The sequence below is a fragment of the Pleurodeles waltl genome, chromosome 10 (assembly GCF_031143425.1).
Source record: "Pleurodeles waltl isolate 20211129_DDA chromosome 10, aPleWal1.hap1.20221129, whole genome shotgun sequence".
In the NCBI taxonomy this organism is placed as follows: domain Eukaryota; kingdom Metazoa; phylum Chordata; class Amphibia; order Caudata; family Salamandridae; genus Pleurodeles; species Pleurodeles waltl.
This window is the reverse complement of record NC_090449.1, coordinates 333,198,675-333,212,808: the sequence shown is the minus strand read 5'-3', so window position 1 is coordinate 333,212,808 and position 14,134 is coordinate 333,198,675. Positions and strand designations below refer to the sequence as shown.

Here is a 14,134-nt window from a genome sequence, read left to right as displayed (position 1 = left end):
ACCTAGAAGCAATGATGTGAAACTTGCTTAGCCTTGCATCTGGAGTCTCTCCTCCAGGGCCCCTCTCTGCCAGCACTCAGGACATCGCACTCAGGGCATTGCTGATCTCCTTTATTGGGGCCATAAATCTTGTTAGTCTGCTCTGCTATTGTTAAATTTATTAGAACTTTGTTGAAATGCAAGGCAAGAACGCTTGCAAGACTTCATTCCGATAAAATACTTTTCCAGCCGTATTTTCCATCGTCTCTCCTCAAGGGCTTATGATTTTTGATGTCAGAAGCCACCAGTGACTACCAAAACATGGCAGGAAAAGATGAAATTATGAGACCGGGTTGACCAATTTATGTGGCAAGAAAAGTCCAATTATAAATTTACAATTCCAATAGCTCCTCTAACTCAAGAAAATGCAACACCTATTACATTGCAAATGCTTGTTTCGTGGTGTAAATCTTGTGATTTTTGTGCATGTGTTGCACAAGTACTTTACATATTGCCTGCTAATTTAGGCCTGCCTGCTCTGCTCCAAGCTACCAGAGGGTGAGCATAGGCTAATTTATGACATGTCATTGACTTGCCCTGACTAAGACTGCGGTCCATACTGAGACAGGGTGCATACCTTTGCCAACTCGAGACCCAGTTTCAAACACCAGCACAGTCAAATCAATACATTTCAATAATGTAAAGCACATTTGACCCCACAAAGAAGACAGAGAGCAGTAGATTTGCAAATAATTAACATTTAATTGAAGGGAACCAGTCAGGACACAATTTGTTCCAAATGTTCTCATTCCTGTATGCTTGCTGATCATTTCACTGCCCTAGGAACACAGAATGATAAACATTAACTCTAAAAAAAGAGATAAATTAATGTTGACAGGTACAGCTTAACTTCTGTGTCAAGAAAGAGGTAAAATACACAACAAGAAGGAACTTAATGTGAATATCACACAGTGAATACATATGTGTGTTTAGATTACTGCAAATGTTTGTGCAAAGCATTTAATAAAAGACCATTTCTCCTGCAGTGGGTTCCTGAATGGAACACCAGCTACATACTACACACTTACCACTCTCCTGCTGAATGAGTGTGGCTCATTTGTGACGCTTGTTCTTTGTGTAATGCTTGGATTTTTCAGAATCCTTAGGAGTTCAGTGTTTGGCATTGATGGCAGCATCCTCACTGTGAAAATGTTTCTATCACTGATGTCAGGCACTTTCTCTCCCCTAGCCCCTGGGTCCAGGTTCTCCTGGTACACAGCACCCTGTACCTCCCCCGATGCATAGAACCAAGCATGCCCCAAGGCACATTACCTACTGCTTCCCTGGGCCATAAATCAGTTTGCTCCCCTGGTACACCCCTGAATGTGCACCATTAGCGATAGCATGTGTTCCTCTACACCCCCAACTGCACACCGTGCGCACCACTGTGTTCTCTCTTCTCCACATCACCCTGTACATTACTGCTACATAGCACATGTACTCCATGCACACCACCATATTCTGCCCGCAGCACATTACACTGTGCTGCTCTTACGCATATCACCTTGTGCCCCTTGCTGCACAGTTTTAATATGAATAATGGTATTTGAGCATGGGTGCCTCTGTCGTTTGGCCTGTGTGGATGGGGCTTGTATGCTTTGTCAGTCTGTCTGCAATGGTGGCCTTATATCTGTTGGACTCAATTCATGGATGTGTCTATTTTTATTGAACAGGGCACGTTGCTGTTCATGTGTATATTCCTGTGCATGAATGCCCCTACACATCTTTTTAGGTCGAGCTCGGAAGCGCTTTGACCTGTTTTAAGTATTGTAGGCTTTTAACCATATCCATCTCGCACCCATCACTTTCATTCGTTCCTTGGCTTGCCTTTCAAAAATCACTTGATGTCATTGGTAAAGGCTTTATGGTTTGTCCCGCCTTGAGGCTGTTTTTGTCGCGCCTTGCAGACTGCCCCTGTTCCATGGATTATTGCACAATTGCAAATAAACTTCAGCGTAGGTGAACTATTTTTAAGTTGAACGCGCAAGCGCTGTGGCCTGTTGTAATCTATCTGTGGGCATTCAACCACGCCCATCACTATCACTTGTCCATGGGCTTGTCTTTCAAAAATCCTTTGTTAACATTGGTAATTGCTATATGTTTGTCCTTCCTTGGAGCAGTTTTGTTACTGCTTTGGCCATCGAGCCTGTTACATGGATAATTGTGCGTTTGACTGCAAGCGGACTTCTTTTTCCTTTTGTCTCTCTCCTTCACGCTCATGGCGGCTGTGGTGCTTTGAATCAGCTCGCTTATGTCAACTGTTTTACTTTTCATTTTCAATTTATGTGGAAAGAAAAGTCAAGTTAGCAATTTACTATGGTAATAGCTCTAACTTGAACAAACGCAAGACCCATTGCATTGCAAATGCTTGTTTTCTTTTGTCTCTCCCCTTCGTGCTGCATGGCAGCCATGGCGCTCGCAGCGTGAACAGGCAAAACAGCGTGAGCTCGATCAGCGCTATTGGAGCTCTGGTCACATTGTTCACAGTTACCTAATCAGAGCAATTTCTTGTGGCTCGCCCCTTAAAACACTTGAACTTGGTAAATGCGTTATGGAAGAAAAAAAATTCTCAAAGCGGAATTGGCAATAGCCGTTACTGCAATATTCACTGCACTCGGGAAACTATAATGCTTTGCAGGGCATTGCTTTTACAATTAGTTTTGGCTCATAATACAGCCTGTGGTGGTTCTAGGACAACACACCTTTTCTGTCTAGGTCATCTCTGGCCCCCCACCCTAGATTAGTGGGGACCCCAAAATAATAACCCCTTCCAACGTTTATTTTCTTTTTAAGCGCTCTCATGGATGGAACTTTTGTTTTATAGCTGGGAATAGCTTGTGTTTTAAGGGCCTTGTTTGTAACATCATTTTTATATGCCTGCTACCCCTGAAAATGTGTAATGCTCTTTGCCTTCTAGGGGCTAAATATATGGTTACACTCCATTATTTATTGCCATTTTTGGTTTGTGTGGTGATGCCCTCTAGGGACTAACTATATAGTTACATGACCATGTTTCATGGCTGTTCTAAGCATTACTGTCATATCAACATACTAAAATATTTGAGGCACAGAAACTTGCCCCGTAATGCTCTGCAGGGCATTATTTTTCCAAAACACTTTTGCTCATAACTCAGCCTGTGGTGGTCCTAGGACAATGGGACGCCTTCAAAACATTGGCCACAATGTGCTATTCCTGTCTACAACATCGCTGGGTCCCCACACTATGTTACGTGGGGACACCAAAATAATAACCCCTACCACCATTCACTAGCTTTTTAAGCTCCCGCATAGCTGAAATGTTTGTTTTGCAGGTGAACTAAGTTATGTATTATGGGCCTTGTTAGTAATAACATTGCAATAGGCCTGTTAACCTAGAAAATGTGTAATGCACTATGCCCTCTAGGGGATTCATATATGGTTACACTGCATTACTTTCTACCTTTATTTTTTCATGTGGTTATGCTCTCTGAGGGCTGACTGTATGGTTACGTGACCATGTTTCTTCCAAATGCGATTTTTATTGTGTTCCCTTGGGGCTGTTTTGAGCATTGTAGTCAACATAACTAAATATTTGCAGTACGAGAACTCTCCCCATAATGCTTTGCAAGACATTACTTTTACAAAACATTGTTTGCTCGTAACTCAGCCTGTGGGGGTCCTAGGAAAATGGGACCACTTTCAAAATGCTCTTTCTGTCTACATAATCTCTGGTTCCCCACCCTAGGTTAGTGGGTACCCCAAAATAATAACTCCTCCCACCTTTCAGTGTCTTTTAGGATTTCTCGTGTCTAGAACTTTTGTTTTTACAGCAGGGAGAAGATTTATTTTAAAAGCCTTGTTTGTAATATCATTGCAGTAGGCCTTCTAGCCCTAAAGACGCACTCTTGGGGCTAAGAAAGTAACTTTCTCCTTTTTTTCATGAGGATATGCCCTCTAAAGGCTAACAATATGGTTGTGTTAGCCAGCCAGCATCTCTGATGGTGGGGTGTGAAAGTGGTATTATGTTGGAATTAGAGTGGCATATTTAAAGTAGGATGCTAAATGGCAACATTTTCATTTTGTGCTACAGCTAGAGGAAGAAGGTAAATGGAGGTGCTTTAGTTATATGCAGGGCCACTGGAATAATGTGGCAGGATAAGACGAAATTATGAGGCAGGGGTGACCAATTTATGCAGCAAGAAAAGTTCAGTTACGAATTTACGATGCAAGTAGCTCTAACTCAAGCTAATGTGAAACCTATTGAATTGCATATGCTTATCTGTGGTAAAGCTGTGCTGATCCATGTTTGTAAGTGTGGGTAAATGTCCTTGGGCCCATGTTAAAAATACAGGATCAACCAGCTGGTTGCATGCATAATGTATACATATGGATGTTCGTTGTGTGTGTTTTAGGTAGTTATAAATATACAATCTAAGCATGCATATATTACCAGTGGCATGATGTCAGTCTTTATATGTGCGATTTTTTTCGTACAATGCACATTTAAGCAGTTTTTCCTAACTGTCCTGTTATGCATGCAGATGACTAGTAACATTGTGGAATTCTGAATTTCTTTAAAAAAAGTCACATTTTTATAGCGCATATCTCTTTTTTCCCACACCTGCATTGTGAAACTGTGCACTGTAGTTCTTTCTCTCACTTTCCTCAGCTCCCCTACCCTCCCTATCCAGGTGTAAGTTTAATGTAAAATAAAAGGTGGGGAATGCTACACTTGTATTTTCTCTATGCATATTAAAAAGGTAACTTACCAACCTGTCATGCACAGTGTTGAGACTGCTAGCGAAGCTGACTGAGGATCTCACATCTCATATCTGTGTACAGCGCCAAAGACCTCTGGGGCATCGGGGCACTGCCGCAATTTGAAAGAACAAGTCAATTATTCAAAATGGTATTCTGTCTGGGAGTGAGTTTCATGGGGAAAATGCAGTGGTTTAAAATTACGTTTCATTTCCTTTCTTCCAGACACTTTTATCAAGATAATTGAGTGATGCATTACATAGGTTTATCAGATGACTCCATGTCATCAGACCACAATTCAACAACCATGGTTTTTTAATTTAACAATCTAATGCATGGTGGACGTTCTAATTCTGGGTTTTGTTAATGCATCATTTTGGAGTAAAGTTTCAGATTATAGTGGTTCGTGAAAGTAAATTCCAGGACAGGATCATCATTTCCCCTTTAATACAAAAATAGCTAGTATTCTGTTCTCGAAGACAGGGATCATTCTCCAAGGCGGCAACTCCATTTTCTCCACTTTAAAAGTGAAAGAAACGTAAGCATTTTGAATTAATTACCAAGTAGATATTTGGTTCGGAGGAGTCTCTTAAAAGTCCAGAGACCTTAGGTTGCCTTATTTCTGCTATGAGCAACATATCCTGTACCAATTTTTAATCTTTTCAGTCGGGTACCAAGGTGTGAAACCGAGTCTTGAGAGGCTCCTAACATGAATATACCTCTAAAAGATTTTTTCATAGTTGGTTAAAGTAGAGGTGTGTATTTTCTCACCTGTTGTTCTCATTATACCTACCAGATAGTCCTGAATGTCTGGCAAGTTTACAGAATGTTTCCCCAACTGTGGATGAGGAAACTCCTTAATTAGCCAGATGATTTCGTCCTGTTTGACCAGACCCACCAGAGGACTTCAGCGACAGTTGCCTGACTTGAATGAATATTCTGAAAGTAATTAAGTGTGACTCAATTTGCAGAATGCAAATAATGGGTCTTGGGAACAGAAATATTTTGAAGGTCTCATCCCGAGTTATTAATCGTGCATTAATAGAAGCTGTGAAGGAATAACCCTTATAATTTATGGAATTTGTTTAATGTATTTTTCTGTACAACCATGCATAACTAATGAATACGTAGAATAAATACTTGTAGAGAAGCAATTATGACAAAAACAGAACTACTAGTACCAGACTGCAGAATAATAAACCAAGACAGCCAGCGTTTCTCACATGTAACTTTGGGAGATCGCTGCTAACACAGTTCTTGGTTTACACTTAGTTGAACTAAACACTTAGGTTTGGTTGCACTGTAATTTCCAAAAGACTCCAAATCTGGGAGATCCTGCTTTGATCTCATTCACTCCTTTGTGGTTCCACCGCTTCCTCTCAATCGCCAAACTGCAAATGTTTTGTCAGTCTCTTAGCTTTGCCTTACTTCCCTTTCTTTTCCTACATAGGCCTATTGCTATATTCCGCTTGGTGTTGCTGCGAATTATATTTTGTGAGACTTCTTATTATCCAAGACTTTCTGTTCCAGGCACCAGTTACATTTAATGACGTGGCTGACAGTTTCTCGGAAGAGGAATGGAATCTATTACATGAATGGCAGAAGGAACTGTACAACACGGTGATGAAGGAGATTCACCAAGCCATGCTCGCATTGGGTAAGGCTGTACTACAAGTCTGCCTTTAAAAAGTGTAAAGTCTTTGCTTTATCAGGCTTGTTTGCTACATGGTGATTCTCTGTGTGTATTCTTATTACTTGTCTTTGTTGCTCGTTTAGGAATATCTTGATCAAAGAATTGTTGCATGCTTTGAGCCTTGTAAAACACAGCATCTCAGAGCTGTTTATAATATGTATATACAATTGTTCTTAAAATAAGATATTCCTGCCATCATAACAACATATTTCGAAACTTTGACAGAACTTATCACCATCTCAAAGATCAAGAGCTCAGTCATTGAACATTAGACATTATTAGACCTTTGGGATAGCCGTGATCTGTTTGCTGTTTGACTCTACCCCTCTCCTATCCAATATATCATGTAAGCTGCATTAATAGTGATTCTATTTAATCTTTGTAGGTTATTAAAAAATGGAAGACCCACCTCTCTTCTGCGACATGACACAGTTGACGTTTTGAGGATACTGGACCACATGCTTCCACTTGATTTGCTTAATGATAATGGCCCTATGATAATGGGGGATTGGTTCACATCATTCTTCACTGATTTAAAATCAAGTAGCAGTAGGTGGCTACATAGCCTAACGAAGGAAATTCACTTCTAGAGTTCTCCAAGGTACTGTTTAGCTTAAATATACAGCGGTCCTGCAGCCTCATAATAGCCTGTGTGATAATTCACAATTTAACAGATTGCCTTCCTTTCCACCCGAACCTGTTGGGAAGCCAAAGAGAAGTTAAATGTTCTTTCAGTATACCTGCAAACACAATAATGGATGCACTCCAGAAACAAAAATCTTACTGACCCTTTCAAAACTCTACTCTGCAAAATAAGATCATACTGAGCCTGTATCAAATTGTTGAGAGTTCAAAGTCAAAACCTAAACACTGGCACTGAACAGAAACTCGAAAACAGAATTGACTTGGAAATTGCAACCACCTCTCAATGGAACTGTACTGGCAGTGCAAAGGGCCTGATTCACAAACTGCTGTTTGTAGTATGCTGTGTAGTACTACAAAACCGACTACAATCTTCTATTCACAAACTGCACTTTTGTAGTATTTGCATTTATTGTAACATAGACTTTTGTAGCAAGTCCCTACTACCATTATTTTGTATGGAAAAGTGTTGCCATACCATTAGTTGGGCATGTGTAGTGACGGACTTACTACAAAAGCGTAAGTTACTACAAAAGTGCACTTTGCAAACACCGTAAAATAGTAATATTACTCAAACCTTTAAGTTACCTTGTTTTACAAGACCCTGTAAACCTTTAATTTCACTCCATTGATATTTACTATAATAATTTGGTACCTACCATTTCACATAATCTGAATTAACTGGAAACATATCTCACAGAGCTCATTTTGGAAGACACTGACAAGAAATTGTGTTGTGCTGCTCAGGTATTTTACAAGAGGGAGGCAAGTCAGGTAAGTTGATGGCATGTAAGCTTATAAATCTGAGAATGGATTCAGAAAGTTCTAAAGATGCATGGCTAGGTGGCAGACAGTTAAAATGGTTTGGAAAATGAGGGTGCACATTTTAATGTGCCCCATTGTCACACCAGCCCGCTGGGGTCTGTGGAATGTAAAGACTAGTAGGCGGTACATGGTTGTGATGTTGCCATTGGCCTTTTAACCAGAGTACACCAATAGGTCTGTGAGCTAGCTGAATTGCCAAGGACCTCCTTTTTAGGGTTGAGCGTGCAAGTGCTCTGGCCCCTGTTGTGATCTCTCTGTGGGCTTTTAACCACGCCCATGCCAAGCTCATCAGTTTCAATGGTTCCTGGGCTTGCTTTTTAAAATTTGCTTGATTTCATTTGTGAAAGGCATGCATACGTCATGCCTTTTCTGGTGTTTAGCCTTCCTCAAAAGCACTGGTAAACTACTGAAAACATACGAGGCTCCATGTTTTCCGCATGGCTTCTGGACTACTTTTTCTTTTTATTTCCTACGCAGCGCGAGCTCACTGGGCAGTACTCAAATGCTTTGCATGACATCGACCCTGTTACATAGATAATTTCATAACTGCTGATGCATTTGACTGCAAGCAAACTTCTGTTTCCTTTTGTGTGCTCCTTCACGCTCATGGCACTTTAAATTGGCTAGCTCATGTAAAACTGTATTACTTTAAATTTTCAATTTATATGGCAAGAAAAGTCTGGTTAGGACTTTACAACGCTGATAGCTCTAAGTCGAACAAATGCAAGACCCATTGCATTACAAATGCTTGTTAAACTTTGACCGTCAAGGCATTGCAAGGTTCAACAGTCAAACTGTACTCTTGGCAGGTGTGGAGTATTTCAGATGACACCTGTATCATGATAATAAATATAATGCTTAATCAACGTTGCTCTGTTTTTACAAAAAGAAGACAACCTTATTCATGTAAGTTCAAATGCTTAATAATTTCAAGACGATTTATTGCATCATTGACTGTTGTGAGCAATTTTTAACTGCCTCCTGTATATCTGTCTCTGCAAACACAGTCCTTCCTCTTTCTTTGCAATCAGCATAACTGAAATACTTGTCAGGTACCCTTGTTCTCCGCATCAAAGGTAAAACAAAAGACACCCATAATAATACCTGATCCATATTCAAGAAACATGTGGGCATCTAAATAAATTCAACATATTGTGCATAACATCATTACATTTTTTTACAAGAAATAATAGAAATGCCAAATTGTTACCTGGGTGGGATAATCCTCGCCTCCGTGTCCTTAATAGAATTGAAAATTCTTGACGCTCAACCTAGATTTTTTTTTATTCTGTGTCAGGACCGGAGGCTTCAGATTATTGCTAGTTCAAAACTAATCCACCACTGTAGATACCACATCAAAAATAGGTTTGTGAATAAAAAAACTTTAAATGTGGAGTCTGAAGACCAATCTGCAGCCCTCATAATGTCCTGCTAATGACAATCAGTAGAAAAATCCTTGGAGGCCATAGCTCCCCGAGTGTGCACCAAACATAGAAATATCTATCCTAGCTTCCCCCAATATCCATCTGACCCATCTTGCCAAAGTGGCAGCAGACATCGGGCCAAAGGAACTCTGTAATGAAATAAGCAAATGTCCCCGTAGATCTCTGCGAATCTCGCAAATACACTTGTCATAAGCTTTCAAGCATTTGACAGTACATAGCTTCTGATGTTGAGGAAAAGCTGGGTAAGCAACACATCTGGAAGCAGTCTTTGTATGTCAAGAAATAGTGAAAGAAACTCCAGAAGGTGTAAATACTCTACCTGCTAAATCCAGCACACGTACGTCTGAGACCCGTCGGCAGGACAGAAGACAAATCAGAATGGTAAGTTTCACTGACAGCTGCTTGCGCGAAAGGTCTTCATTATAAAGCTAGTCCTTAAGAAAACGCAAGACAACATCTACATCCCATAATGAAGAGTATCTAGGTTGAGGAGGGTAAACAATCCTGATACCTCGCAGTAATTTACAAATTAGTGGATGCTCGCTGACACCGCTGACCTAAAATTATTAATGGTCCTGTAAGCTAGACCTTGAGCTGCTAAGTCAGAAAGAAAATTAACAATCATATTAATGCTCGCTCACAGGGGATTGATAAATTTCTCACCACACCAACAAGCCCATGTCCTCCAGGAAGAATCATATAGTTTGTGAGTTGAAGGAGCTCAAGATTGGGGCAAGAAAAACAGCGCATTGTCTGAAACTCTTGACACTTGCCAGTGTCACCGGAAATCCTCCACGCCATGAGCGGCAGTTGCCCTGTTACTGTCAGAAGATGAGGAAATCCCGCTGGGTCCATCAACAGACATGGATCACCTGGAATAGCTATCAGTCCTGCACAAGCTATAGACATTGCTAGTGGAAACTGTGAGAAAGTAGCCTCTTTCTAGCCTTGTTACCCCCACTTTTGGCCTGTTTGTGAGTATATGTCAGGGTGTTTTCAGTGTCTCACTGGGATCCTGCTAGCCAGGGCCCAGTGCTCATAGTGAAAACCCTATGTTTTCAGTATGTTTGTTATGTGTCACTGGGACCCTGCTAGCCAGGACCCCAGTGCTCAGAAGTTTGTGGCCTATATGTATGTGTTCCCTGTGTGATGCCTAACTGTCTCACTGAGGCTCTGCTAACCAGAACCTCAGTGGTTATGCTCTCTCTGCTTTACAAATTGTCACTAACAGGCTAGTGACCAATTTTACCAATTCACATTGGCATACTGGATCACCCTTATAATTCCCTAGTATATGGTACTGAGGTACCCAGGGTATTGGGGTTCCAGGAAATCCCTATGGGCTGCAGCATTTCTTTTGCCACCCATAGGGAGCTCTGACAATTCTTACACAGGCCTGCCACTGCAGTCTGAGTGAAATAACGTCCACATTATTTTACAGCCATTTTACACTGCACATAAGTAACTTATAAGTCACCTACATGTCTAACCTTCACCTGGTGAAGGTTGGGTGCTAAGTTACTTAGTCTGTAGCACAGACCCTGGTACTGCCAAACTGCCTTTCCTGGGGTTTCACTGCAGCTGCTGCCACCCCTCAGACAGGTTTCTGCCCTCCTGGGGTCAAGCCAGGCTTGTCCCAGGATGGCAGAACAAAGGACTTCCTCTGAGAGAGGGTGTTACCCTCTCCCTTTGGAAAATGGTGTGAAGGCAGGGGAGGAGTAGCCTCCCCCAGCCTCTGGAAATGCTTTCATGGGCACATTTGGTGCCCATTTCTGCATAAGCCAGTCTACACCGGTTCAGGGACCCCTAAGCCCTGCTCTGGCGCGAAACTGGACAAAGGAAAGGGGAGTGACCACTCCCCTGCCCTGCACCTCCCCTGGGAGGTGTCCAGAGCTCCTCCAGTGTGCTCCAGACCTCTGCCATCTTGGAAACAGAGGTGCTGCTGGCACACTGGACTGCTCTGAGTGGCCAGTGCCACCAGGTGACGTCAGAGACTCCTTCTGATAGGCTCCTTCAGGTGTTGCTAGCCTATCCTCTCTCCTAGGTAGCCAAACCCTCTTTTCTGGCTATTTAGGGTCTCTGTCTCTGGGGAAACTTTAGATAACGAATGCAAGAGCTCATCCGAGTTCCTCTGCATCTCTCTCTTCACCTTCTGCCAAGGAATCGACTGCTGACCTCGCTGGAAGCCTGCAAAACTGCAACATAGTAGCAAAGACGACTACTGCAACTCTGTAACGCTGATCCTGCCGCCTTCTCGACTGTTTTCCTGGTGGTGCATGCTGTGGGGGTAGTCTGCCTCCTCTCTGCACTAGAAGCTCCGAAGAAATCTCCCGTGGGTCGACGGAATCTTCCCCCTGCAACCGCAGGCACCAAAGAACTGCATCACCGGTCCCGTGGGTCTCCTCTCAGCACGACGAGCGAGGTCCCTTGAATCCAGCAACTGTGTCCAAGTGACTCCCACAGTCCAGTGACTCTTCAGTCCAAGTTTGGTGGAGGTAAGTCCTTACCTCCCCACGCCAGACTGCATTGCTGGGAACCGCGACTTTTGCAGCTACTCCGGCCCCTGTGCACTTCCAGCGGAAATCCTTTGTGCACAGCCAAGCCTGGGTCCACAGCACTCTAACCTGCATTGCACGACTTTCTAAGTTGGTCTCCGGCGACGTGGGACTCCTTTGTGCAACTTCGGGTGAGCACCGTTTCACGCATCCTCGTAGTGCCTGTTTCTGGCACTTCTCCGGGTGCCACCTGCTGCCGAGAGGGCTTCTTGTCTTGCTCGACGTCCCCTCTGTCTCCTGACGCAGTTTGCGACATCCTGGTCCCTCCTGGGCCACAGCAGCATCCAAAAACACTAACCGCACGATTTGCAGCTAGCAAGTCTTGTTGGCGGTCTTTCGGCGGGAAAAAACTTCTGCACGACTCTCCACAGCGTGAGGGATCCGTCCTCCAAAGGGGAAGTCTCTAGCCCTTGTCGTTCCTGCAGAAACCTAAGCTTCTCCTGTCCAGTAGAAGCTTCTTTGCACCCACAGCTGGCATTTCCTGGGCATCTGCCCATCTCCGACTTGCTTGTGACTTTTGGACTTGGTCCCCTTGTTCCACAGGTACCCTCGACTGGAAATCCATCGTTGTTGCATTGCTGGTTTGTGTCTTTCCTGCAGAATTCCCCTATAACGACTTCTATGTCCTTTGGGGAACTTTAGTGCACTTTGCACTCACTTTTCAGGGTCTTGGGGTGGGCTATTTTTCTAACCCTCACTATTTTCTAATAGTCCCAGCGACCCTCTACAAGGTCACATAGGTTTGGGGTCCATTCATGGTTCGCATTCCACTTTTGGAGTATATGGTTTGTGTTGCCCCTATCCCTATGTGTCCCCATTGCATCCTATTGTAACTATACATTGTTTGCACTGTTTTCTAAGACTATACTGCATATTTGTGGTGTTGTGTACATATATCTTGTGTATATTTCCTATCCTCTCACTGAGGGTACACTCTGAGATACTTTGGCATATTGTCATAAAAATAAAGTACCTTTATTTTTAGTATAACTGTGTATTGTGTTTTCTTATGATATTGTGCCAGTGACACTTGTGGTACTGTAGGAGCTTCACTCGTCTCCTAGTTCAGCCTAAGCTGCTCTGCTAAGCTACCATTATCTATCAGCCTATGCTGCTAGACACCCTATACACTAATAAGGGATAACTGGGCCTGGTGCAAGGTGCAAGTACCCCTTGGTACTCACTACAAGCCAGTCCAGCCTCCTACAGGCACCACACAGGGAACACTTACAGGCCACAAACATATGAGCACTGGGGTCCTGGCTAGCAGGATCCCAGTGACACATTTCAAACATACTGACAGCATACGGTTTTCACTATGAACACTGAGCCCTGGCTAGCAGGATCCCAGTGAGACAGTAAAAACACCCTGACATATACTCACAAACAGGCCAAAAGTGGGGGTAACAGGGCTAGAAAGAGGCTACCTTCCTACAAGGCTCCCCAATAGGGTGCCTGAAATAGGGCCTATCACCACTATTAATCAGGTGCCACCATCTGTCATCCATATTATGAGCCGGTCAGGGGGATGGAAGTAACCCGCACTAAAAGGCATACAACGTTCGGTGTACCACTCTTAACCAATAAAAGCTAGCATTCTGTTGGTGTGTAACAGGCAAAAACCTATAGGGCGCTTGTTAAGGGACTTGTGATAAGAGTATCATGCATAGAAAAAAGAAAAACATACCTGGTTGATCATAATTAAAAAAAAAAAAAAATGAGAATGATGTCACATGGCCACTGAACTAAGGAACTTCCCAAACTCAGAAACAGAAAACTGAAAGGTGACCAATCAAAGGTTTGCAAAGGTCCTTTTTAAAAATCCTTTGACCTTTTTGAGGTAGAAACTGCTTTTTTAATTGGTAAAACATGCAGCGGATGATGGGTTATGTGCAATACCATAATTACCTGCTGTCTCTTGAGTAACAAATCTGTCTATTTAACTAGCATCAGAAAGGCTCCCCAACTCCCACATCTAAGCTTTGGGTGAATTTCAGGATTAGTGAATCAGCAACTCGTCTATTGACTGACTTACCCCTCAGGTCAGAGTGAAAAGTTGAAATAAAACGCTGTTTCTATTACATCATGGATCACCTACATGCCACTACTATTGAACTGTAGTGAAGCCGAGGTACTGATGGAAGATTGAATAGTTTGATGCTTCTCTGAACAATGATTTATCCAGAGTACCTATTAGA

The 14,134-nt window shown here is 42.7% G+C and overlaps 1 protein-coding gene across 3 annotated transcripts in view; it reads left to right on the top strand.

Annotated features, from left to right (window-relative positions):
* Nucleotides 1–14,134, top strand: part of LOC138261516 (zinc finger protein 777-like) — a 288,066-nt gene that overhangs the window by 7,043 nt on the left and 266,889 nt on the right. For all 3 annotated transcript variants that reach the window (XM_069210523.1, XM_069210522.1, XM_069210521.1), the window contains exon 2: nucleotides 6,307–6,433. In XM_069210523.1, the coding sequence (XP_069066624.1) occupies nucleotides 6,307–6,433 (127 nt within the window). The remainder of the gene's footprint in view (nucleotides 1–6,306; nucleotides 6,434–14,134) is intronic.